Here is a 24184-nt window from a genome sequence, read left to right as displayed (position 1 = left end):
AGAAGATGCGATCAAGCCATGAAATGAAAAAGATCAATAAAACGCTCGAGTTATTAAGGTTTCCTTCGCGTTCGGGAGTATAAAATATACCGTAAATGGAGAAAAATGTAAAAATGCAAGGTCAGAGCTATAAAGTCCCATTTTCCATCCGACGTCTGTAAAGAAGCCGCCACTCATGTGATTTATGCGTGTCGGTGGCTAAGTGTAGATAAATATCTTCTTACTCCTGCGTGACTGCCGCACCATCCTCGCTCGATTTTGGGACATTTTCCGCAGAGCACTTCTTACACTCTATCTGGAAATCGCAAATTCGCCACCAGAGACACGTAAAGGAAGCTTTTTGCGCACTGTCTTTGGCAACTGAAGCGATGCTGTCGAGACCAGCCAACTGGATTTAATCCCCGCGTTTATTTACTCTACCACTCCAAGAATAATATTTCGCCCACGGCTTGTTTGCATTTCTGCTCGGTTTTTATGTGGAACATAAGCAAACACGCTAGCGTTCGGTCCATAATTCCAGTGAAAAATGTATTAGGATCGAATTTTGCACCGGCAAAGCCTTGGTTTAATGAGTAATTAATATGCACAGGGCTGTTGAACAAACGGCAAGCGTAAAATTGTTTGCTAGTAGCCTTTAAAAAAACATCCATTTCCGCGAAAGAGAGATTAGCGGCGAAAATGCCCATCAAAGTTTTGTCATGCAAAGCCCTATCAAAGTTTGTAAAGTAAATAGAGCCTGTTTGCAAGCAATATAGACTAAAATATGCTGCTGCTATTTGCTTTTTCCATGGCAAACAAATTATCGAGCAAAGGTTTAATATTAATGTTCATTAACAGTTGAGTTCTCTATCGGCTAATCTCTTCTGGAAAGAACGTCCTGGAAATTTTGATCAATATACCGTTAATTTTGTTTTTATTTGTGGAGTTAAATACTTTTTGCCCTTTTTGCGGCGAGTTTGTTAATTGAAACCTATATATAATAGTTTACCTGGATCAATATCCGAGTTCATTTCGAGAATTTACGGTAAACTTTGCACGTACATTAGTTAAAGGACAATTTGTTCCATTAAATTACCGGAATTAGCTGAAAACGTTTAAACCAGAATCTACACATTTTCGTGAAATTGTGGCCTTCAAATTACTATGTCAACAGCAGTTTAGAAATAAAACCGAGGGTAAAAGTGGTAACCTCACGCCGCAAAGAGTAAAGCGCTCACGTCAGAGGCGGAACTTGGTCGCACCCCTCGAGAGCTAAGGTGTGTCTTGAACTGGAGTAGAGAATTTTGCTCCCGCACAACCGCATTTAGCAAAATAGAGAGCGAAAGTTCGCGGAGGAAGGCGAGAGAAGGAAGGCAGGAGAGCCGCTGAATTTGCCAGTGAAGGAAGTTGACGTGCCCGGAGGACTTCTTGTCTTTTGTTTTACGCGCGCACGTAAAGATATGCCACGCAACAAGCCTTCCTGACAACATCCAGATATTTATTATGCATAGTCGGTTGTAATGTGCCAACGCTAAAGGCCTTTACACCGTCCCAATTTGCAGCATATCAAACAGCAGCGGCTGATTTAAATAATGCAACAGGGAAATTTATCGGAATATTCTACCAGGGTGATAGAAATATTTATCTATCTAAATTGTATGGAAATAAAAAGTAAAATTTCCGTTAAAAATATATGCACGTAGGAGCAACAAGGTACGAGTGCCTTTGATAATTTTATATATAAAATAATTGGTTACTGAACTGGCCAAAAATAAACTCTAGTCCCGTCGTATATCACCATTTTTTAATGAGCAAATTTGATGTGCACTTTATTGAAAATTTTTGTTATTCTTGAATGAATTGCGGGATTCCTAGTTACTTAAACATGCAAAATTGTGGAATAAAGTGTGTGCATAACAAACGCACCTGCCTCTCAGCAAGTCAAGTGAAAAGAATAGGGTTTTCTGTGCATAAAGAGGATAAAAAGTAACGGCCGTTTTTACGGGAGTTGAGGAAGAAAAGCTCGCAGTTGTTTAGCTCTGATAAATCACCCTCCATGCCAGCTGCATTATTGTGGTTGCTGCATGCGTCTCCGTATTTAAATAAAAAAAGGGTTTTATGGTCCTGGAGCTCATTATGGGGAAACGGAGAGTCAAATCCCTCAAATGGTTTAGATACCAGACTTTATTGTTTTGCCTCGAGGTTGAACTGGAATTACATAAGAATTCAGTCAAGAAAAATGTCAATAATGCGTATTACAAATAAGAATTTCAGAAATTTATAAAAGTAAAATTCAACTAAAATTGTAAAGTAATAAAACATAAATTACACATTAAAATACAATAGGTAAATATAATATTATTAACATCACAGCAATAAGATGTAAATTGATTAAAACAAATCTTACCCCGGTAAACGGGTCGGGTCAGTTATGAGGCGAGAACAATATCAATTACACCAGGAATATTACAGGCAAGGTCAGCGTACTGCAAATTAATAAATAGTCATTTGGTATTTGAACTTTAACTCACTGCGTACGAAGTTTAAGATATTATTTAAGTTTTCTTACGGGCGTGTGATGAGCACTGAGTTTCACTGGCCTTGCGAGCGTTAACACGTAGCTGCTTAACGCTCGGCTGATATATTGGGAATAATCACTTTATCACAAAACTAGCAGTGCGCATGGGCGCACAGGTGAACTTCAGGGTAAAGGTTAACACCATTAGGTGGAGGCACTACACTAGCCCCGGGGTGGATGACTGGAAGTCTACGTAAGTTTACCAAATCGATCAGGAAGTTTGATGGTTCGACCAAATCTAGTCTTCGTCGCTGGTTGTCGAACAACAGGGGCTTCAATGCGAACAGTTTTGCGAATAGATACTTTTGGTTCAGATGCTTTTGGTTGCCTAATTGATGGAGGAGGTCGAGCTGCAGGGGCCGAAGGGCCAGGTTGAGGCTCAACTGGAGGTTGCGTTGCAGACTGAGGTGCTGGCTGCGCGGACAGCGGCGCAGCAGGTTGAGGTGCAGTGGGTTGCGGCAAGACAGGCGGCGGTGCGGCGGGTTGCGGCACGTCATTTCTTCTTGCAGGCACTTCAACCCAAGGCGTTTCAGGTCTTTCGCGTGGCAAAATTGCTTCTGAAAATGCTGGTTTCAAGCGATCTATTGAGACAGTTTTGCTATGGCCTTTAAACTCTATGGTGAAAGTCTTCTCTCCACGTTCGAGCACACGGTGCGGGCCAGAATACTGCGGCGTGAGCGGTGCACGTTGCTCACATCTCAACAGAACATGTGATGCTTTTGCTAAATCAGGGTGCACAAAGAACTTCTTATTGGAACTGTGCCACACAGGTTGTGGGCAAAATTGTTTAAGGTGACTTTGCAGGCGTAACAGTATTTCAGTTGGAGTAAGCTGGGATTCAGGTGGAGTGAAATATTCACCTGGCAACCTGATGGATTCTCCATACACTATTTGTGCGGAAGAAAAACCTAAATCTTCCTTCAAAGCAGAACGCAAACCCAGCAGAACAGGCGAAAGGGCTGCAGACCAAGTAGTCGCATGGCACGTCAGCGCGGCTTTCAGGGTGCGATGGAAGCGTTCAATCATTCCATTTGCTTGAGGATGATATGCGTTAGTGTGTTTGATTTTGATACCTGCTTTTGTGGCGAAAGAGTGGAAGGTTTGCGAGGTGAATTGTCTACCCTGATCGCAGACAAGTGTCGTCGGCAGACCAAATCTGCTAATCCATCCATCCTTTATTGCTCGAATAACTGCTTCGCTGGTAATAGTTGACAGTGGGACAACTTCTGGCCATCTTGAAAATCGGTCAATCATAGTGAGGCAGTAGCGAAAACCTTCAGAGAGCGGTAGCGGACCAATAAGGTCAATGTGCACGATAGAAAAACGGTCTGAAGTAATAGGAAACGAACGTAGTGGAGCTTGAGTGTGCTTCGTAACCTTTGACTTCTGGCATTCAAGGCAATTTCTTGCGAAGGTGAGACAATCCTTCTTCATTTTGGGCCAAACAAACCTTTCTGCAACCAAGCGTGTAGAGGCCTTGCCACCAGGGTGTGCAAGGTTATGTAGACCATCAAATGCGGGTTTTCTAAATTTCAGCGGCAGGAAAGGGCGAGGTGTTTTCGTTGAAGTGTCACACCAAATTTGGTCTTCAGAATTTTCAACGGGAAACAACTTCAGCTTCAAAGAGCTTGATGGGCCGAGATACTGCTTCAGTTCATTATCGTCCTTCTGTGCGCGTGCAATAGCTTCATGAGAGAGTGCGGCAGGAGCAGAGACAGCGTCAACACGCGATAGCGCATCTGCGACGATATTTGCTTTTCCAGGGACGTATCTAATATCTGTACAGAATTCCCCAATAAATTGCAAATGCCTGATTTGGCGAGGTGTGCAATCTGTTCTATTCTTCGAAAATGCAGAAGTAAGAGACTTTTGATCCGTGTAAATCACAAATTGTCGTCCTTCAAGGAGGTAGCGGAATTTCTTCACAGCATCGTAAATGGCGAGCAGCTCTCGATCATAAGGTGCGTAGTTCTTCTCTGTAGTAGATAGTTTTCGACTATGAAATCCAAGGGGCTCCCAAATATCATTCACGCACTGTTGGACGACGGCGCCTAAGGCGATGTCTGATGCATCAGTCACCAGCGCAAGCGGTGCGTCGTCTTTTGGATGTGCAAGGCACGCTGCGCTGGCTAACTCGACTTTACTTGCTTCAAAAGCGGTTTTAGCAGTTTCATTCCAAGTTAGCGGTTCCTTTTTGCGTTTCTTACCGGCAAGCAGTGCGTTTAGAGGTGCGAGAGTTGCAGCAATTTTCGGTACAAAGCGCCGATAATAGTTTAGCATGCCGAGAAACCTAGCCAATTTGTCGGCGGTCGCAGGAAGAGGAAATTCTCTGATTGCGGCGACACGCTCTGGAAGTGGAGTAATTCCTTTACTGTCCACTCGGTAACCAAGGAATTCAATAGAATTTGCGCCAAGCACACACTTCCTCGGATTGAGGACTAGACCGTGCTCGTCAAGGCGCTTGAGCACCTTTCTCAGGTGATCTTCATGCTCAGCAGCGGACGATGAAGAAATCAATATGTCATCAATATAGCAGAAGACAAAGGTCATATCGTCGAAGATCTGATCCATCAACCTCTGGAACGTCGCAGGAGCGTTCTTCAACCCAAAGGGCATGTAGGGATACAAGAATAGACCAAACGGAGTCGTTACAGCGGTCTTTTCCACGTCAGCGGGTGCAACAGGAACTTGAAGGTATGCACGTGACAGATCAAGCTTCGAAAAGATGGTACAACCAGAGAGTGCAGCAGTACAATCATAGATGTATTTCATGGGATATCTGTCACTTACGGTTCTCGAATTGAGTTTTCTGTAATCACCGACAGGGCGCCACGAACCGTCCTTTTTCGGCACTAAATGCAAAGCGGAGGCCCAGGGGCTGGTACCTCTTATCACGTCTCCTTTTTCCTCCATTTTTCGAAAGAGTTCCTTAGCTATTTTTAGCTTGTCAGCAGGTAATCGGCGGCATCGCTCAAATGAAGGTGGACCAGGTGTCGTCACAATTTGGTGGGAAGTAGAGTGCTTTACGGGGCGCCGAACCTTTGGATCGCGCAACAACTCAGGAAATTCCTTAAGCACTAGGAGACATTTATTGGAAGTCTCAACAACTTTAATTGTAGGTTGATTATCTACTCGGCAGGTTCCCTTGGCCGTCAAACCAGTGGTTTTGTCAACAAGGGTTCCGTTGTCAAGGTGTACAGCAAGGTGGAAATGCACCAAGAAGTCAGCTCCTAAAATGGGAGTGTTTACGTCTGCGATGAGAAAGCACCATTGAAATTCTCGGCGCAGTTGCAGAGAAAGGGTTAGCGTGACAAATCCATACGTGTGGATAACGTTGTCATTAGCGGCAGTAAGTTTAAAATCAGTTTTCTTATGTACGCCAGGCACAAGAGAGCGCGGGATTATACAAAGGTCAGCACCTGTGTCCACGAGGTACGTGAAGGTCGTGATGGGATCAGTTAGAAATAAGCGGCATGAGCTATGGTTGCAGACAACAGCCGCGGAGTTGTGCTGCTCTTCTAGTTTCCCGGAGTTGGCTGGACAGCGTCGGCTTTAGGAAAATGCCGGCAACCTTCTTGGCATTGGCGAGCGCGAGCACCAAAACGATCGTGGTAGAAACAAAGTGAGGAGTCATTTGGCGCATTTTCCTGAGATTGCGAGCGGCGCGGGCGCGATTTACTTCTGCTGAATCGCCGACCGCGGTTGTTATCACCCTTTTTCGGCTGTCTACCGCGGGTGTCATCGACCTGACTCAGGTTGAATGCCTCTGTCATTGTTTTCATTGCTGCTTCCAGGGCGGCAAAACGCTGCTCGTAGTTCATGGCAGGGCGCAGCGCTGCAGGAGGAGCAGGCGCTGACGCAGCTGCTACTATGGCACGGGCGTCATTCACTTCTTGCGGTGGCTGATACTGATATAAAACATCAGCCTTTCTCGCAGCTTCGTCTATGTCCGGCTCGACTACAAGGACGTGACGCCATTCAGCTGGCATCGCGTCACGCCAAACTGCAAGCAAATCGGTTTTGAAAATAGGGTTTGCCAAGGTAGTTTCATCTGCGATGGTCCGGAGACGATTCAAAAATTCGGTTGGCTTCATGGAACCTAAAGGAATAGCCTTCATCCGTTTTCGGAGCGCGTCATAATCCTTTGGTCGGAGGTTTTCCAAAATCGCTGCCTTCAACTTAGTATAAGGTGTTTCCTCTGGCGGTCTGCGTACGAGATTCCCAGCTGCTTCTGGTAATTCGTCGAAAGGGACTGCACTTGCAAGCGTCAGGAACTTATCCAGTTCATCTTCCACTTTGTGTTGGCGGAACCTCCCTTCCAGGACCGCAAAGAATTTATCAGCGTGGTTGGTAGAGTATTCCGGTGGTTTGAAAAATCCTTTGGAGGATTGGGCTGGTATTTCGTCTGGCATCCTTTCAATTGTCACGTCGGGCTGCACCAAATATGGGGAAACGGAGAGTCAAATCCCTCAAATGGTTTAGATACCAGACTTTATTGTTTTGCCTCGAGGTTGAACTGGAATTACATAAGAATTCAGTCAAGAAAAATGTCAATAATGCGTATTACAAATAAGAATTTCAGAAATTTATAAAAGTAAAATTCAACTAAAATTGTAAAGTAATAAAACATAAATTACACATTAAAATACAATAGGTAAATATAATATTATTAACATCACAGCAATAAGATGTAAATTGATTAAAACAAATCTTACCCCGGTAAACGGGTCGGGTCAGTTATGAGGCGAGAACAATATCAATTACACCAGGAATATTACAGGCAAGGTCAGCGTACTGCAAATTAATAAATAGTCATTTGGTATTTGAACTTTAACTCACTGCGTACGAAGTTTAAGATATTATTTAAGTTTTCTTACGGGCGTGTGATGAGCACTGAGTTTCACTGGCCTTGCGAGCGTTAACACGTAGCTGCTTAACGCTCGGCTGATATATTGGGAATAATCACTTTATCACAAAACTAGCAGTGCGCATGGGCGCACAGGTGAACTTCAGGGTAAAGGTTAACACCATTAGGTGGAGGCACTACATCATATATCGTGGCCGTTATTGCCATTTTCACTTGGAGGCAATGATTTTTCGCGCCGTATTTTTGTTTGATAGGCTGTAGTGGGCACACTTAAAAAACAGGACCCATTCAGCAAATCCTGTTGTGCGTCTATCTGCACTCCCATCTGCTTCCCGACTTATACCTCCGACAGCGCGCGTGAGAAAGAAAAACATTCGTTCTTGTATTGGCAACAACCATTCTGCAGTGCAGCCAAGAAAAGTGAGGGAGAGAAAGGCGGCCATAAAATCACGTCACGTGGTGTTTTAGAGATTTAATGTTCTACAGCCTGAGGGTGCTGAGCCCTGGGGGGCGCGTCTAGATTGCACTTTGTCTTCATTTGGTGCAATTTTCGCCTCGGGCAGCTAACTGATGAGATAATGTGGGGAAAGACTTGATAGAGAGCACGAGACTTGTTTTCAAATTTCCTATTTAAAAGGTAAATTAGATTTTGATGATCAACAAATAGGCCATACTAAAGAAAAGTTCAAGACGTAAAAGATTTGAATAAATATTTCATTGATTTTTTGTAAAGCAATAATTTTATGTGGCAATTTGACTGATTGCAGTTCCTTTTGGCTCTGGAACTATTTATACAAATGAAATTTAGTGAAGCCTGAGGGTGCTGAGCCCTGGGGGGCGCGTCTAGATTGCACTTTGTCTTCATTTGGTGCAATTTTCGCCTCGGGCAGCTAACTGATGAGATAATGTGGGGAAAGACTTGATAGAGAGCACGAGACTTGTTTTCAAATTTCCTATTTAAAAGGTAAATTAGATTTTGATGATCAACAAATAGGCCATACTAAAGAAAAGTTCAAGACGTAAAAGATTTGAATAAATATTTCATTGATTTTTTGTAAAGCAATAATTTTATGTGGCAATTTGACTGATTGCAGTTCCTTTTGGCTCTGGAACTATTTATACAAATGAAATTTAGTGAAGGAAATTGCGTTTGATATTTGATTCATACCATGTTTTGATGGTTTGCCAGATTTATTGAATTGATGGATGAAATTTAATTTTTGGAAAACAAATTTCCATTAATTAAAAGCAGTTAAATAAAGTTTTGTCACTCACAAAACATTTATATTAAGTTATTAATTAAATTTGGGCATTCAAAGAAGCTTGGAAATATCGTAAGTTCGTGAGTCATTTACAGACTGAACCTTTAATTAATTAGTCATCATTCAGAGCAATTCGCGCTACTTAGATGAATTGGTTTTGAAGTTAAATCGGGATAAAATTCGGAAGTTCCGCCACTGGTAGCGTGGGAGAAATAAAACAGCAAGTCGCGGCGAGGGAGCGGCTTTATTTGTTACTTTCTTTATCAGTAGTGTTCTATTGAATGCGTCTGAATTATTGCCAGCCGAGCGAAGACAAGCAGCAGCCATGGCTGCTGGGCACAATTCAGCTTATCAACCAACATGAAATTGAATGGAGCTGAGCGCCTGCCTCCTCTGCCACACACAGGCTCGTTGCAAAAGAGGCGCAACCGCGTGAATGCAGCGCGGTGGCGGAATGCAATAAAGTGCAATGCCAACCGCACTGCGAAATCCACGTTGAATGCGGCGGCAGGCACACAAAGCTTTGAATGCAAATTGCCGAGCTACAAACGGAAATAATGAAATTTCGCGCTGTGATTCAGCTGATTTCACGCGTAATTTCGCTCCGTGTTAGCATTTGATTTCAGGGGACGTGTCCGCTGTCAAAGTGGAAAATATTGGTAGGCGGAGAGGCAAATGTACGCACAGACAACTCGTTGATTGTTTTCAGTGTTGATACGGACGTTGGTTCGGCTGCTAGCGGGATTTGATCCAGCAGGAAAATTCGCATAAATCTCAATTAATATCGCCAGTTCTATGCGTGGCATTCATTTGCAATTTAATTTACCCCGATATTTGCATAAACGAACAAATTAGATTGAATTTCTCCGACTATTTCAATGTATGAGAGGGTATTTCAAGCCCACCATCCAGACTGGGTGATTTTCAGAAGTTAAATATTGATAATTTTACCATGGCAGTAAAAAATGTTAATGAATTTTGCTGCCTCGAAGTGTTTTTTGTGCTCCATCGAATAAATCGAGTTGTTTGCTGTTCCGTAAAAACACTTTGCCCAGATGAGCGTTCGTTACGTTCACCAAGGCAATAGAGGCGCTCAAAGAATGACAAAAAAGCCCTTTTGGATGCTGATCCGGAGCCTTGGGTGCTCTTCGACGGGTCAATTTGCCAGCTAAAAGTGCAAATAAGCCGGGCTGCATCATTACGATTCCGCTCGCCAACCGGCGGTCACTCTTGAGAAACGGGCCAAAATGCTCTAAACAAGCAGCACGCACCTTTTGACCCGCGCGCCGTGCATAATACAAAATCCACTTGCCATTTACAAAAACATTCCGCTGCCACTCTATTGGAGGAGCTCTCCGCTCGTGCTATTACTCAAAGGGAAGCCCCACGCGGGCAAAAGTTTGAACCGGTCTGTTGGGAAGGAAAATAAAAAAAAGGAGCAAAGCGCTCACAAGAGGGGGCGGTGCACGGGTGTGCGCGTCGATTGAAATTCAAATCCGCGCCTCAATGAATAAAAGCCAGAGAGATTTATGCCTTGCTAGCAGCTTTTAAAAAAGTGCCGCGCATCGGCATTTCGGTCACGTCAGCGAGCCGATGTTGTTCTGCGGCGCGAAGAAGAAACAGCGGCAGCTCGTATGCAGAGAGGCCGACTGCCCGGTCGTGCCAGTTGCATAATGCGCGACCACCCAGGGGGACTCGATTCCCGGTGTCACACACCGGCGGCGTTATTGAGTTTTCGTGACGCTTTATGGAAACGTACTGTTTTTTGCCCTCGCTAAACCTTTTTGGCTGTTTTTATTTTCGTCCTTTTTCGCTGGCGAGCGAGAGTGCGAGCAGATGCCTGGATTTGGACGCTCGACCGCTTTTGCTGCTGTTTGCAGTGTCAAGTGCGGAAAACGCGAGCAAAACCTGCCTCGCTAAATGTTTGCAATTATAGCTTTGAACTAGCTGAATTGAAGGTGAATAAAAAAATGTACGTACACATCATTGAGTGAAAAGCAAACACTGAATGAGATAATTAATGCACAGATCATTTTAAATGATACAGGCAAAAAACGATCACAACCTCAACTGGGAACATTCAAAATTATAAAAAATCGTACTTTTCCTCTTAGGTAGATGCGTCCTTAATTGCTCAAATAGGATTGACCAGTGAAGGCAGATGCACTCAGATGGGTTTTAATGTTTTCAGTTGATATTCAATTTGAAGCTACCTCGGTGTGTAGCGAGCTGTTTATTTTTCTGTATCACTAGAGAATTTTCCTGCTCTGTTAATTTGTGTAGTGATGCATGAAAATAAATAGCTTGGTGTACTCTGATGTAGCTGCATTCATTTCAACTGGAAACAGATAGCTTTTTTCTTTCTTTCTCAATTTAGGTCAAATTTATTAAATACATTTTTTTGGTGCTATTCTTTATTAAAGCGAAGTGGGTCAACTTGGCTGCTGGTAAAATTCTATGCAGCTAAGGTTCAAATTTGAAGCACGCTCTCCCACTGATATCACACTATTTCTTTCATTTAACAGTAATTTATTTGCAAAACTAAATTATAAGGTGTGCTTGTGTGATGGTTAATTTTTGGAGTCAAAATTTCCAAGTACAAGACTTACCAAGATAAAGTTATGGCGAAAGGAAACATCATGTCGTACGCAGCACTCGTCTCTTAATCAGATATGTCAGTGATATAGAAGCGGCACGAATGTTTTTAAAGTTGTCACCACAAATTTCTGTTGCAAACTTTCGCCTTGTCCTTTGGGGTAGTCGAATGCTTCTTCCGTGTCACTTTGTTTATTCAATTGCCATGTTTAACTAATAACACACAACAGGGCTTAAACGTCTGCTGCGAAATTTGCATACTTTCTCTGCCGCCACCAGCTCGCAGCGATAATCTCATTATTGTTATTGCCATAGAGCAGCGCACAAGCAAGAAGCCCCGCTTGAGGCCTTTTGGTAGTTAGCCCCTTGAGAACGCCGTTTTAACATGCTGCTTGCCACTGTGCCTTTTGTTCGCAACTCCTCTTTGGTTTGTCCCATTGCTGCGACTTTTCTAACTTAACGCATGCTAGCAGATTAAAAGGGAATTTCACGTTGCCACCAGAGGCATACGAAAGCGTGTAGAGTCATTAGTGGAATTGTTTCTGCAAGCGAAATATTCATGCAAAAAACTTTTGCAGATGCAAAGTTTTTGCTTGGTAGTAAAAATGAATTATTCAAGGGACAGGATTGCGTGGATGTACCCTGAGAAATAAATGAATCGCTTGAATAATTTCAGATTCTAATCATTTTTTTCTCTGCATGCAGCGTATTTCAACTTAATGACATATTTCCCAGTGCTATTGTATGGAATTTAATTAATCGGCTTGGATGAATGATTTTTCCTGCTCTCGTGTGTTGACGCCGGTTCTTTGAAGCGTGCCGGGTTGTGAAAACTTATTTAAACTCGCCGCTCTGACATTTACTAATTAGCAAACATTCCAGTTGGCTCGTATAACGGCGAACAACAGAACCCTTCTTGAAAGCAGAGCTGAAAATTAATTAGAGCCATTCTGATTGTCCAAATATATTTGTTGCAGCGATGCTGCTGAAATGCTTGCCCCTCGACAAACAGGCGTTTTGTTTGCGTGACATGCGATTTGGCGGATACTTTATGCACACAAAAACTGTTCGAGTGCTCGCGATAATACATCTTCCCTCAGCCGTAAAGAAAGGTTAACAACAGCGTAGTGCTTCTTCTCGGATAGTTAACCCTCGCTACTTTAACCGTCCCTCTCGAAAACAAACACGACTATGTACATACAATAGTGTGAAGCTTCCACTCGCAGGATGAAAAAGTAGGCAACTGCCATGTCAGAAATTTTTTACACTCGTGCAAAATTGATATCGCGAATTCCGCGAGCACAGGCGCGTTCGTCAAGTGCGCGGAGGCAGAAACTATTGCTTTTCTGATGCTCGCGGAATGTGAAAATCAAGCGCATCCACTTGTCCGACGTCCGACTTGCTCAGATTTGGCAGAAATCCGGTAGCGTGAATTCGCACGAATTTGTGACAGGTGGCCGATTCAGCATTGGCAAAAGTAAGTGGCAGCTGAGTTCTTCTGATGGATAGATGTTTGTTCTTTACCATGACGGAGCATTTACTCTCGCAGACTCGTTCATCATTTCCTCTCGAGAAAGCGTTTTTAGAATTTGGACGTGGAAAAAGACGAGAGGGTGCAGCAGCAAAATTGTGATTCCAATTCGCTCAGCAGATCGGGTGACACAGTTGAAGTGTACAGTTACAAGGCACGGGGCCTCATAATCCCAGTGCTAAGCTGAAACATGGGCACCACATCGCCACCGCAACATGGAAATGCGGCGCTGGCTTATTGAATTACACCGAGTACAAACTCTTGAGTGCCGAGATTTGATCTGCTTGCGTTGGGGAGTAAGGATTTTGACTCCATATGTTTGTTGAGAATCGCTCCCGGAGGGTGAAATACTCCATCAGTCTGACCGTGGGCGTCTTGAAGGTCAAAATAAGAATGTTCATAAAATGTTCCCCCTTAGAGAAATACTCCACTAAGTGTAAAAAACATGTTCATCAGAGTGCAGTGAACAAAAAACGCACGAAGGGTAGAGTCGAAATTTTGCCGGCCGCCGCTGTCACACTTCTTGAGCGCATTTTATGAATTAAAAATCAAGCGAGCAACAACAAAAGGCAGCTAATGGCCGCCTAACTGCGTCTGCAAGCCAAAAAATGTAGCTCGCCTTTAGCGAAGGCGGGCGTCTGCTGAGTTCTGTGCTGCAACAAAGAGCTGCCTTCCTTCCTTCGCCAGCAGCTATTACTGCTTAAGCCGCAGATGGATTTTCAACACCCACAAAACACGCGGCGCGAATTAATCAAGAATTTATGGGAAAAACGAAGAGAGCTCGGAGAGCGAGAGTAATGCAGAGCGCTATTTCTGCGCAAGCCACAGAAATGAACGAGTCATTATACGCTTTTGTTTTGCGGCAATTAACGCAGATGAAATATAATACCCTATTAAAATTCCCAGCGCCGAGAGCGCGCTCGACGTTAAATTGCTCTTCTCTTAGCAGCGCGAATTTCATTTTTATCTGCTGAGGAAAGTGCTCGCTCCCTGCACATGGGAAGAAAGACTGCGAGTGAAACATTTCGCGGTTCCTGGAAGCAGCTGGAAAAGAAAAACGGGAAATAAAGGCCATTATCTGTGCCCTTGCAGCACAATTTTTGCTAGACATTTTCGTTTTAATTACGGCTATTAATCCTGCCCGCTGAAACGTCGTTGGAATTAGTTTGTGCCATTAACTCGTATATCTCTTTTGAATGCAATGAATCACCAAATAAACAGCCTCTTAGGGGGAATTGTTTAGCTTGTTTGAATTTAGTTCAATGATTTATCTTGGAGCAATTACTTTCGTAATTATGACACTTGCAGGCAGTCAAAAGTTTCAAGATTTTGCATACCACGCGATTAAATCTTAGCTCTTCAATCATCTGGAAATTTCGAACATTACTTGTGATCAGATTGTGCTACAAGCTTAAAGTTTTCTCATCTTCAATCTTTAGTGATTATACGCGTCACGTTTCAAATTAATGCTTTATTCAGTTCCTCTGCAAAGCATTATGAAGTAGTAAAAATATTTTTCTCATGCATATATGCATCATTTTCACTCTCGGCATTGAATATACATATTTGAAGACCTACTGAGACCTACTCAGCATTGATCAATTAAATAAACGCCTTTGTAACTCATGGTTCGTGGTCCAGAAGTTACCATACAAACTCCCGGTCCCTTTCACTAAACTGACAAACCTACGGTTCAGCAGTTTGACCAGAAAGGGTTGGTACATTTGAGCAACGTGACATTTCCGCGGCTGAATTGGCTCAATTCACAAAACGGAAACGGGTCAAACCCTGAATTCTCAAAATAACCGTTTCAAAGGGAAACACGAGCGTACAAAAGACGGCTCCGTTTGCAGCAGTGCGCTGCTGCGTATGTGCGGTTCCAAATAATGCGCAATTACCCAGCAGATGGACTGGGCATGGCGGGCAAAATAATTAAATCTAGCAGCATAGGAAGTGACCCGATCGTAGGCGGTCAAAATATTTACCATCTGCGCTGGCAAGCGGCCGAAGGCAAGCAAATACGTCAAACACGCCGGCAATGCGAGGGGTCAGTCGGAGCCGCTTGCTGACCTCCGATGGCAAACATTCATCTCGTCCTTTCGCCAGGCGAATAGTGGATGCCTTCGTGCGAGCTGTCTTTGTGCCATTGCGTCCGCCGAGTGTAGCTCTTCTTCCATTATGCGACGCTCTTTATTCCCAACAACAAATACCACAGGCGCCGCGTCGTCTTTTCGCCCACCGCATTCAGCGAGACGAGTCTCTTTCTTACAGATAGAAGGGCACTTCTGTGTGACGACCTGATGCTCCGCACTTTTAGTCGAGGATGGATGAATTTCATGTTTATTTTTTCTTATGTAGCTTTTTACAATGACGTTGCTGATAGTTAAATTTATTTAAAGTAGGACTGGTTTTCAAAATTAGCCCAAGATACGTCTTTTTTATCGCTTTTAAAGCTAGCAAATTTTCAGAAGGTGAGCTCATTCACGGCATTTTCAGATAAAAAGATTTAAATTGCCACCTGCCTCTAGATAAAAGTTATCTTTTGAGTTATGAGGAGTAACTTTTAATTTCTAAACCTGCTCTTTAAAGTTTTGATTTGAATTTACCACTTGTTTTTTATCTGGGCAGCTATGGGCAATGATGGGAATATTTTTCTGCTGGCCCATAATACCAAACTCAATTTGAACCTTACTATTATTCCCTTTTTATTCTATACATAGGCAGCCTAATAGCCACTGGTATTAATTTTAGTTAGTTAAAGTCCTGTAATTTTAAACAATATAGTTTAGTTGATTTCTATTAGCAAAAATTACCCAAAAAAATATCTAGGTTTTTGAAATTCACAACATAAACTACAAATTGAAAGCGTAAAAACGTCCCACATGCCAATCGTAAAATTTTTTGTTGGCGTCATGAAAGTCTAATTAGACTATTTGGTGAGCGTAAAATTTTTTCAGCCTGGTGCGTTGTTAGAAAATAAATTTACTCTCTGCGCGACCGGGGAAACGAGAAAACTTTGTCCACATCCAGCAGGAGTCCAATTTGTCACGCTAGCTGCAGGAATTTCAGGCCTCTGACAGGCAGGTGAAATTCGTACACCTAGTACAGTCGATACTGCTGGACGTATGGCTGAGAGTGTAAATTAACATGTCACAACACAACGACGGTGTAAATAACGCGCCTATATCACAGCACGTCCAACACCCTTTACATGCATGTAATGTGTGTGCTGGAGATGTTGACGGGAGATACGCGATCTCGCAAAAGCCTCTGGATTTAAATCACATCAATGCGATGCATTTCTATCGTGCGAAATTTTATAGCAGCTTTTTTGGTTTGTTATTCGAATTCAATAGTATTTTACTGGGGAGAGTTATTAATTTATATTATTCTCGTGTAGCAAATCGCAGCCAAAAGTATGAAAATCAACGGATAAAACGCCGAATAAATTATTTTGATTGGTCTGCCGAAATCATCTCGATGCGTCCAAAATGCGAGCTCTATTGTTCATACATGATATTATATTGCTGTTTATTATTGCAAAATCGGCTAGGGGATTTGCGAGTTGTGTTCCTCTATTAAAGGCCTATAATGCATGTACACCTCTGTGGGTAATATAGCGAGAGAGAGGCGGCTGACGCAGTAAGTGGGGCCATTATCGTGGCGTGAAACAAGCAAGCAGTCCGAAATACCGCCGCACTGCCAGCCGCCGTCGTTCCAAACAACAATTAAATAAACGCGAAACAAAAATAAACCAACAATGAGTGACAGTAAGAGAGCGCGAGGATAAATATTTATTCAGCGGTGACCTCGGCAACTGTGATGCTTGTCAAGTGCGTGTGTCGCTCTCTCTCTACTGGCGCGGAAACCAGACCAATTATTATGGCAAAATGAACATGCTCTTAAGGGATGTATATATGTCGCAGTATATTTATTTGTGACGCATGCAAATGAGCCAGCCGGCAGAACAGTCGAATATCATGTGGCGTGCTCTCAGCAGAAATCATTTTTAGCCTGTTGTGTGTGTGCGGGCGTAATTGAAATATGGGCACCACTCTCTCGCTCCGAATTTTGCAACTCGACAAAATGCGTATTTTTGGGGGACAGAAATAATTGCCGGGCGTCATAATTGAACAGGAAGTGGAGTAATTTGAAGCTCATTTCCTCCTTGAACGAGTTTTGAATTTCCTGGGAACAGCACATTGCTAGCTTTTTAGCTGACAACGCACGGTTCAACCAAATAAAATTATTAAATATAAATCACTCAAATTTCACACTTCACATGTCATGAACAATGGCACTTGACCATTTCGAAATAAATTATAAATTTAATTTAAGCAACCCTTGATTTACACAAATCATACTGCACACACTGAGAGTTATAAATGGTTATCCATCGTTAAAAACCTTATTTTTCATCAAAACGATCTGTTTCTCGATATTTTCATCTCATTTTGTACTTTCACGACTGCCAACAAATCCGTACCTCTATTTTAATATCTCGGGGAAGAGAAAACGTGCTGTAATAATTGAAGCGTGAGGGCAAATCCCTGTGGAGACCTGATTCTGAGCAGCCAGCACATTTTTCGTAAAGCCAGACACAGTCTATTCCCTCGGGGTATATTCTTTCAGCCGCTAAAAGTAATCCGATTTTCACTTGTTCTGAAACAATATCTCTTCGGAATAAAGAAACGTGCGCCTGTGTTTGTATGCATGTGAACGATCCGTCCTGTCAAAACATCTGCCCATCACAATACCTGCTCTATTTCACTTCTGGTCCACTTCCCGTCTATTTTTCTTGCCACAAAAGGGGCAAAATGGTCGCGGCCTCCGTTAATAGCGCCTCTCTAGTGGGCAAAGCAAATATTTCCATATCTGTGCGCCTCTAAAAATATGGTATCCTCTCGTGCTAGCTTGGTCGTCACTCTTACCAACACGAAAAGTATCCCGCCCGCCACCAGGAAGACCGCAAAAAGAGATCTGAACGTGAAAAGACGGCCATTATTATTTCTGCCTCGCTCGCTCGCCACTTTGACTTTTTCTCTTTCACTCCCAACGCTGTTCCGCCAGCGTCCGCAATCTTTCGCCTGCGTGGATCTTTTTCATCGTGTCCTCTTTCAATTTTCACAGCGCTCAGAATTCATTTAATTTGCGAGATAGTGGGATGCTCCACTCGTTCTCCATACGATGACATTCCAAACAGGATCAAATGGTTATTCGTCGGCCGGCGAATTCAAAGGAAAATTGAGTAAAGCATCCGTTTTTTTCTCTGCAAGAATTGTATTTGGCTGGATTGCGCCATTAAAAGTTTCGCAGCTCAGTTCACCTCAATTAAAAAGCGACCGCAAATAGCTGGCGAGCGCATTCTCTTTCTCTGCTGTGAGAATGTGCTAACGACTTCGTCACGTTATCTGCAAGCGAGCGGTGCCGTCGCTGCTGTTGGCATTATTCTAACGAGACTCATGCACCATGCAAACTCGCTCGCTGCTCCCTGCCTCGCTCGGTTGATGGTGCCCTCGTGTGTATATAATACGTATGTACTCGGGCAGTCATTCAGAATGCGGGGATGCTCTTTATTTGAAGCCGAAACTGCACGAATCATCAGGCGCATCAAAGGCTTCATTCATTCAAATCACAGTCGCAGGTGAAATATGTACAGCTTAAAGGGCGGATCTTACTCAGATTATCCACCAAGTTCGTCAACTTACTCCAAGTTTGGAAATTAATCAAGATAGCATGTTTCAGACTAAAAAGATTCCCTAATAAAGTTTCTTTCAAAAGATGTGTGCAAAAAAAAACGGTGTAGTCAGCTCACTCCAATGATTTCTCCCTCCCCCGTTATTTCCCCACGGCTTTAATTCTTACAGATATAAAGTGTTTTGGTTGTTGACAAATTTAAAAGAATATTTCTCTTTTTTATTGTTGCAACAAGAAAACATGAAAAACCAACAAATTTCCACAATCAATTGTTGGACTTTTGAATTTCCGGGCTGCAAATTCTCCCTGGTGTTCGCCAGGGACGTTTTCCTTCGCCAGAGAGATTTTGATTAGCATTAATGGCGGTAAGATCTATTTTAATCTCTTTTTGGAATGGAGGTAGCACGGGTTTAACTGAAAACGTAATTAACAACCGTCAGTCAATTCCGGTCAGCCAAGAGGGAGTGTTCAGCTCGTGGTCGACCATGGAAAAGATCGTGACCAACATTCTGAGCGACCGGCCGCGCTACGAAATTTACGAGTCGGCGTACTATTTGGTTTACCGAGCTGTTTTCTTCGGCCAGGGCCAACAGCTTTATGAACTTCTCGAGGCGGAGATCGCAAACCACCTAATCTGCCAAGTATGAGCCACACACAATGCCGCGCCTGACGCGCACGCATACACCACGCATTAGGAGCTTAACCATTCGCTTTCAAACGTCAGTTGCAGGAAAGACTTCGCCATTTGGAATGGCTGCCTGTGCTGACCGAGCTGACAAGAATGTGGATCTCGTACAAAGCTGCTATCAAGCTCATTACAAAGGTGTGACGCAATTAACAGCTAGTGCGCAGATTAATCGGTTTGTTTAAACAGGTGTTCAGTTATTTCGACAAAAAGTTTGTTCCCGAGGCAAAACTCCAGAATTCAGAAGCTTTGGGTGTCAGTTTGTTTAAAGATAAGGTAGCAGCTTAAAAAATTATCCCAGGAAATAGAATTGATAAAATTTGGAAGGTGGTGCTGGACGCTGAAATGGTGCGGAAACTCAAGTCTGCTTTGGCCCTGGCAGTGAAGCACTTGCGTAGAGGTCTGGATTTTGATCACAGTATTTTGAAGCAGTGTTGCGAGCTCCTGATCGAGGTGGACATGAACCAAAGATCAGTGTACCAAAGCATCTTTGAGTCTGACTTCCTTGCCAAAACAAGAGAGTTTTACAAGGTAGAGCGACGCTTACTGTAATCAAAAGTAATAACCAGACTATATTCTGAAAAAAAAACACAGATGGAAGCAAAATTGCTCCTGCAGAGGAATACCTGCCTTGGATACGTCGGGAAAATAGAGAGCATAATCGATAAAGAGCTTACCTCTTGCCGGTCAGCGATGGACCTTTCCACATTGCCCCTGCTGACCGACACACTGCACGAAGTTCTGATCACAGATCAGCTCCAAAATTTAATCAACGTATTACACTTGACAATATTTTTGAATATTTTTTTCACCGTAATTAAACTGCAGATGGAGGGAAGTGGAGTGCCAGTGATGTTGAAAAACGGCGAATTCAAGAATCTTGCCCGCATCTACCGCACGTTGAAGAAAGTCACCTCGGGGCCGCAGTCCCTGGCCGCCTGCATCAGCACGCACCTCAGAGAGCGTGGCTCGCGAATCGTCAATGAGACGGAGACCGGTGCAACCGCAGGGCCCACAACGCACGGCAACTTCGCCATCACTTACGTGCAGAATCTGATAGAGCTGCGGGAGACGACGGAAAAATTTTTGAAGCTGTCGTTCGACAACAACCTGTTCCTGAAAAGGTCGACCAACCTCGATTTCGAGATGTTCATCAATTCAAATCCACGCTCGCCCGAGTACTTGTCGCTTTACATCGATGACAAACTGAAAAGGAGCAACTCGGTATGCACTGAAATATTTTAGATAAGGCACACAAAGTTTTTGGAGCTGAAAGAGCCTTTCAAAACTGTGTGCAGATACCTCACGACCAAATGGAAAGGGAGATGGCAAAAGCGCTGGTGGTTTTCCGCTTTTTGAGGGAGAAGGACATGTTCGAGCGCTATTACAAGCAGCATTTGGCAAAAAGGCTTCTGCTGAAAAAAGCAGCCGACGACGAGTGGGAGCTTAACATGGTCAATAAGCTAAAGGTATTTCCAATAAGAAAGGGATTGAGCGCTATGCAGCCCGCTTAGTGCTTCGGTCGGGCAGGTTGCATACCCGTTCGATATTGCGAACGGGAACGAACCTTAATAAGTAAAAAATATCAATTTAAATTTCTCTTACAACTTTTCAAAAGTAATATTACTCCACCCGGTGAAATTCAATAGGTGGAATGCGGATTCCAGTTTGTGCAAAACTTGGAGGGCATGTTCAAAGACATGGCATACAGCTCCGCTTTGATGGACGCCTTCAAAAGCACCTCCGTCAAAAAGGCAAACCCCATCAGTACCGGATTATTACCTCGGCCCCAGCGCAGCGTCCTTCAATCTGACACCGAGAAGAACAAGAGCGACTTTGACATGGACGTAAAGGTGCTCTCTCCCAAGAACTGGCCGCTCAATTTCCCGCCGCCCGCTTGCACCTTGCCGCCGTTTGCCTTGCAGGCGTTCGCCAAATATGAGCAGTGCGTAATTTGGCCCGCACCTAAATTACCTCTTCTGTCAAATAAACGAATGGGCGCACAGGTTCTATTTGCAGCGCCACCAGCACCGGCTGCTCAAGATCAACACGCTGCTTGGCGGGGCCGACATCATCGCCCACTTCAACCAGCACTCGTCGCCCGAGGTGGACCTGCGGGGACCGAGGAAGTACTACCTGAGCGTGTCCACCCAGCAAATGGTCATCCTCGACCTTTTCAACCATCTCGACTCTCTCAGTTTCGCCGTAATGATTTGTAAAACTGATCGGAACAAAATTAATTACCAACTTCTTGGCAGGCGTTGATGGAAAAAAGCGGTCTCTCGGAAGAGGACCTAATTAAAAATCTGACGCCGATGGTTGCTGGCAAAGCAAATCAGCAAATCCTGCTCAAGGCCCCAGCCGACAAGAACATTCAAGCCACAGACCTTTTCAGCGTGAACGAGTCCTACCACTCCAAATGCCTGAGGTGTGTTATTTTCAAGCAAAAATAAGTCGGCTGCGAAAGTGGCAGCCAAGTGAAAAACTTTTAACTGCGGCGCACTAATTCCCGCCAGCGCCGCTTTTTTAACTTTAATCAAGATCATTATCCGGGCGGCTGTCATTTGCCCGTTTTGGTCTTTGTCAAAAAAGCGCTGAGCTCGTCATTTTTCACGTGGCTTGTTGTTGGACGAACGCACTTACAGGGTAAGGCTGCACCCGGTGGCTTCTCGAGTCGAGAGCGTGAGCGAGCGGCACAAAACAAGGACGGCGGTCGAGGTGGACCGCAAGAGCGAGCTCGAAGCGGCCGTCGTTCGCATAATGAAGGAGGCCAAACGCCTACACCAAAACGCACTTATCAACAAAGTGATCGAGCAGGTCAAACATCGTTTTGCGCCTACACCTGGAGACATCAAGAAGAGCATCGATGCCCTCTGCTTAAGGGAGTTTGTCGGCCGCACCGAGGAGGACAGGTCACTATTACTATCTTCTCCTCTTGCCAAGCGTAGATTTATCGTTAATTGTTTCATCAAGACCTTAAAATACTCTTATTACAATGACGCTCAGAAATTAAGTTTTTTGCCAAATTACTAAATTATATTTATTTACCGCACTTGTCCATAAACCAATGCATTGAATTTTACTTCCCATTTTCGAGCATGAATTTTTTTAAAGCCATTTTAAGAAAGCTATACTCTTGCGAATCAAAACAGAGTTGGTTAGAACAAAGTTTTTATTGCTGAAAAGAACGCTTTTGTGGATTGGGCTTTTTAAGGCTCGCAGGACAAAAAGCATTCTAGAATAACTTTGCGTCTCATTCCAGGAAAATGATTGAGTACAAGCCTTGAGAGAAGCGTTTTTGGTTCCCAGAAGAATTTCGCGCACTGCTTGTAGTAAATTTGAATAAATCGCGTGCAATCAGCAAGCCCTTTCATTCTTCGTCTCTCGGCGCTCGGATGCCGCCTCGGCGCGAATTATTAATTCCTACGCAGCCGGCACTCCGCAGCACCGCTCTTGAAGGGAGGCGCCTTTTTAATTGCAAAATCTATAAAATGCACGCGCACCCGGCGATTTTGATATTCATGAAAAGCAGGCGCGGCTGTTTTTGCTCTCGAGTGCTCGCATAATGGATTTCGTTTATGAAAACCAACCCTTTCGGCCAACGGGGGCGAGCGGCTGCAAATCTTCATGCTCCTTGTTTTTGCGTGTCGAGCCTGGATATTGCGTTCGAACTTGATGCTAATTGAAAAGCCGAGCAAACGAGAGAGTGTCGAGCGCTTTTTCCCCCCACCGCGCAAATAGTTAATCCACCGAGTGCATGAAGGCGGCTCAATTGTTTTTGGCCGAGCGAAACCAACCACCGGAGGGAGCACGGCACTTTTTCCCCGATAAACGATCATTTCCAACTCATCATCGCGTGCGTCGGAGTGAGAGACGGAACGGCAAAAGGGAAAGGGAAGAGCCTCATTAAAATGTATGAATTATTGACCTGGACTTCCTTTTCGCCTGCAAAATGAATTTTTGGCGCTGTGAAAGCAGTAGCCGAATGAAGGAAAATCAAACCTTGAAACGTGCCTGAGGAACTTTATATCCACTGCACCAAAATTCTTGAGGGTTGTCTACACTTTCCCATCTGCAGTATCCTGAAACACAACCTGCCACTATTATTTAAGAATTCACTGTCTTAACATGGACAAAACCTGTTTATCGAAAAGTAGAATAATTTAAAAAAAAAATTAATTGCATCTCACACTTTAAAAATCGGTGGCAACGGTCAAATAGTACACAGAATTTCATTTTATATTCTAGAAGCAAACCATAACTATTTACATCAGTAGAAAATTGCACTAAACAACAATTTTAAGTTCCATTAAACCGTGTGAACAAGCAAGCTGTTGAAAATCTGCAATTAGAATTTTATCCATTAGCCAAGCAAGCTAGCGGAAATTCCAGCAACCGGTTTCTGCGGATCCCTCCGTGCTCGAGATTAGTCACGTTCGGCAGACACCAAAGCCGCGCCTCAGCCTGGTGTTTTTGCACAGCGCACACATCACTCAAAAATTAAGTTTGCCCTCCGTCAGGTTCGCGGGATCACGCCGCGCACAAACTTGTTAAAACATACTTCAAGTAGTGGATGCCAGCACCGCGAACGCAGCTTGGCAATTATCGCAACCGGTGCTTTATTGCGCATTTACACTCAGCAATTCTCTTTGTCAAGTAGCAGAGACGAACGTCACCGCTCCTCGGAATTAAATTGCCACCCGCGCTACAAGCTGACTCAATTGCAGAATGAACAACTCGTCTTAATTATTCATTCATACTGGCAGACTAATTGTGCACTTGCAGATTGCTCTTGCCAAGCAAACTTTAGTTTCTCTGCTCTCCCTTGCTGAACTCTGGCTTTGAGAGTGACACTGTTGTGCAAGCTGATCCTACAAGTGCACAGAGACAGCAATAAATAATGCACTCTTGAAAGTAACTTTTCATTATTTCTAGGATTGTGACGCAGTTAGAACTTGTTGAGCGTGAATTACGTTCCATCTCGGAGTTA

General features: G+C 43.7%; 2 protein-coding genes across 2 annotated transcripts in view; both read left to right on the top strand.

The window, feature by feature from the left end:
• LOC135938024 (uncharacterized) overlaps nucleotides 1-24184 on the top strand; it is an 83679-nt gene that overhangs the window by 9255 nt on the left and 50240 nt on the right. The gene's annotated exons all lie outside the window — the stretch shown is intronic.
• LOC135938025 (cullin-3-like) lies at nucleotides 18774-22554 on the top strand. Its single transcript, XM_065481512.1, has 13 exons — nucleotides 18774-18874; nucleotides 18950-19150; nucleotides 19234-19332; nucleotides 19384-19470; nucleotides 19522-19725; nucleotides 19789-19968; nucleotides 20023-20418; nucleotides 20493-20663; nucleotides 20844-21139; nucleotides 21201-21399; nucleotides 21453-21622; nucleotides 21840-22106; nucleotides 22457-22554. The coding sequence occupies exons 1-13, from the start codon at nucleotides 18869-18871 to the stop codon at nucleotides 22479-22481; spliced, it is 2301 nt and encodes a 766-aa protein (XP_065337584.1). The 5' UTR covers nucleotides 18774-18868; the 3' UTR covers nucleotides 22482-22554.

Source organism: Cloeon dipterum, chromosome 2 (genome assembly GCF_949628265.1).
Source record: "Cloeon dipterum chromosome 2, ieCloDipt1.1, whole genome shotgun sequence".
In the NCBI taxonomy this organism is placed as follows: domain Eukaryota; kingdom Metazoa; phylum Arthropoda; class Insecta; order Ephemeroptera; family Baetidae; genus Cloeon; species Cloeon dipterum.
The sequence above is the reverse complement of the archived record's forward strand: the minus strand, read 5'-3'. Positions and strand labels throughout refer to the sequence as shown.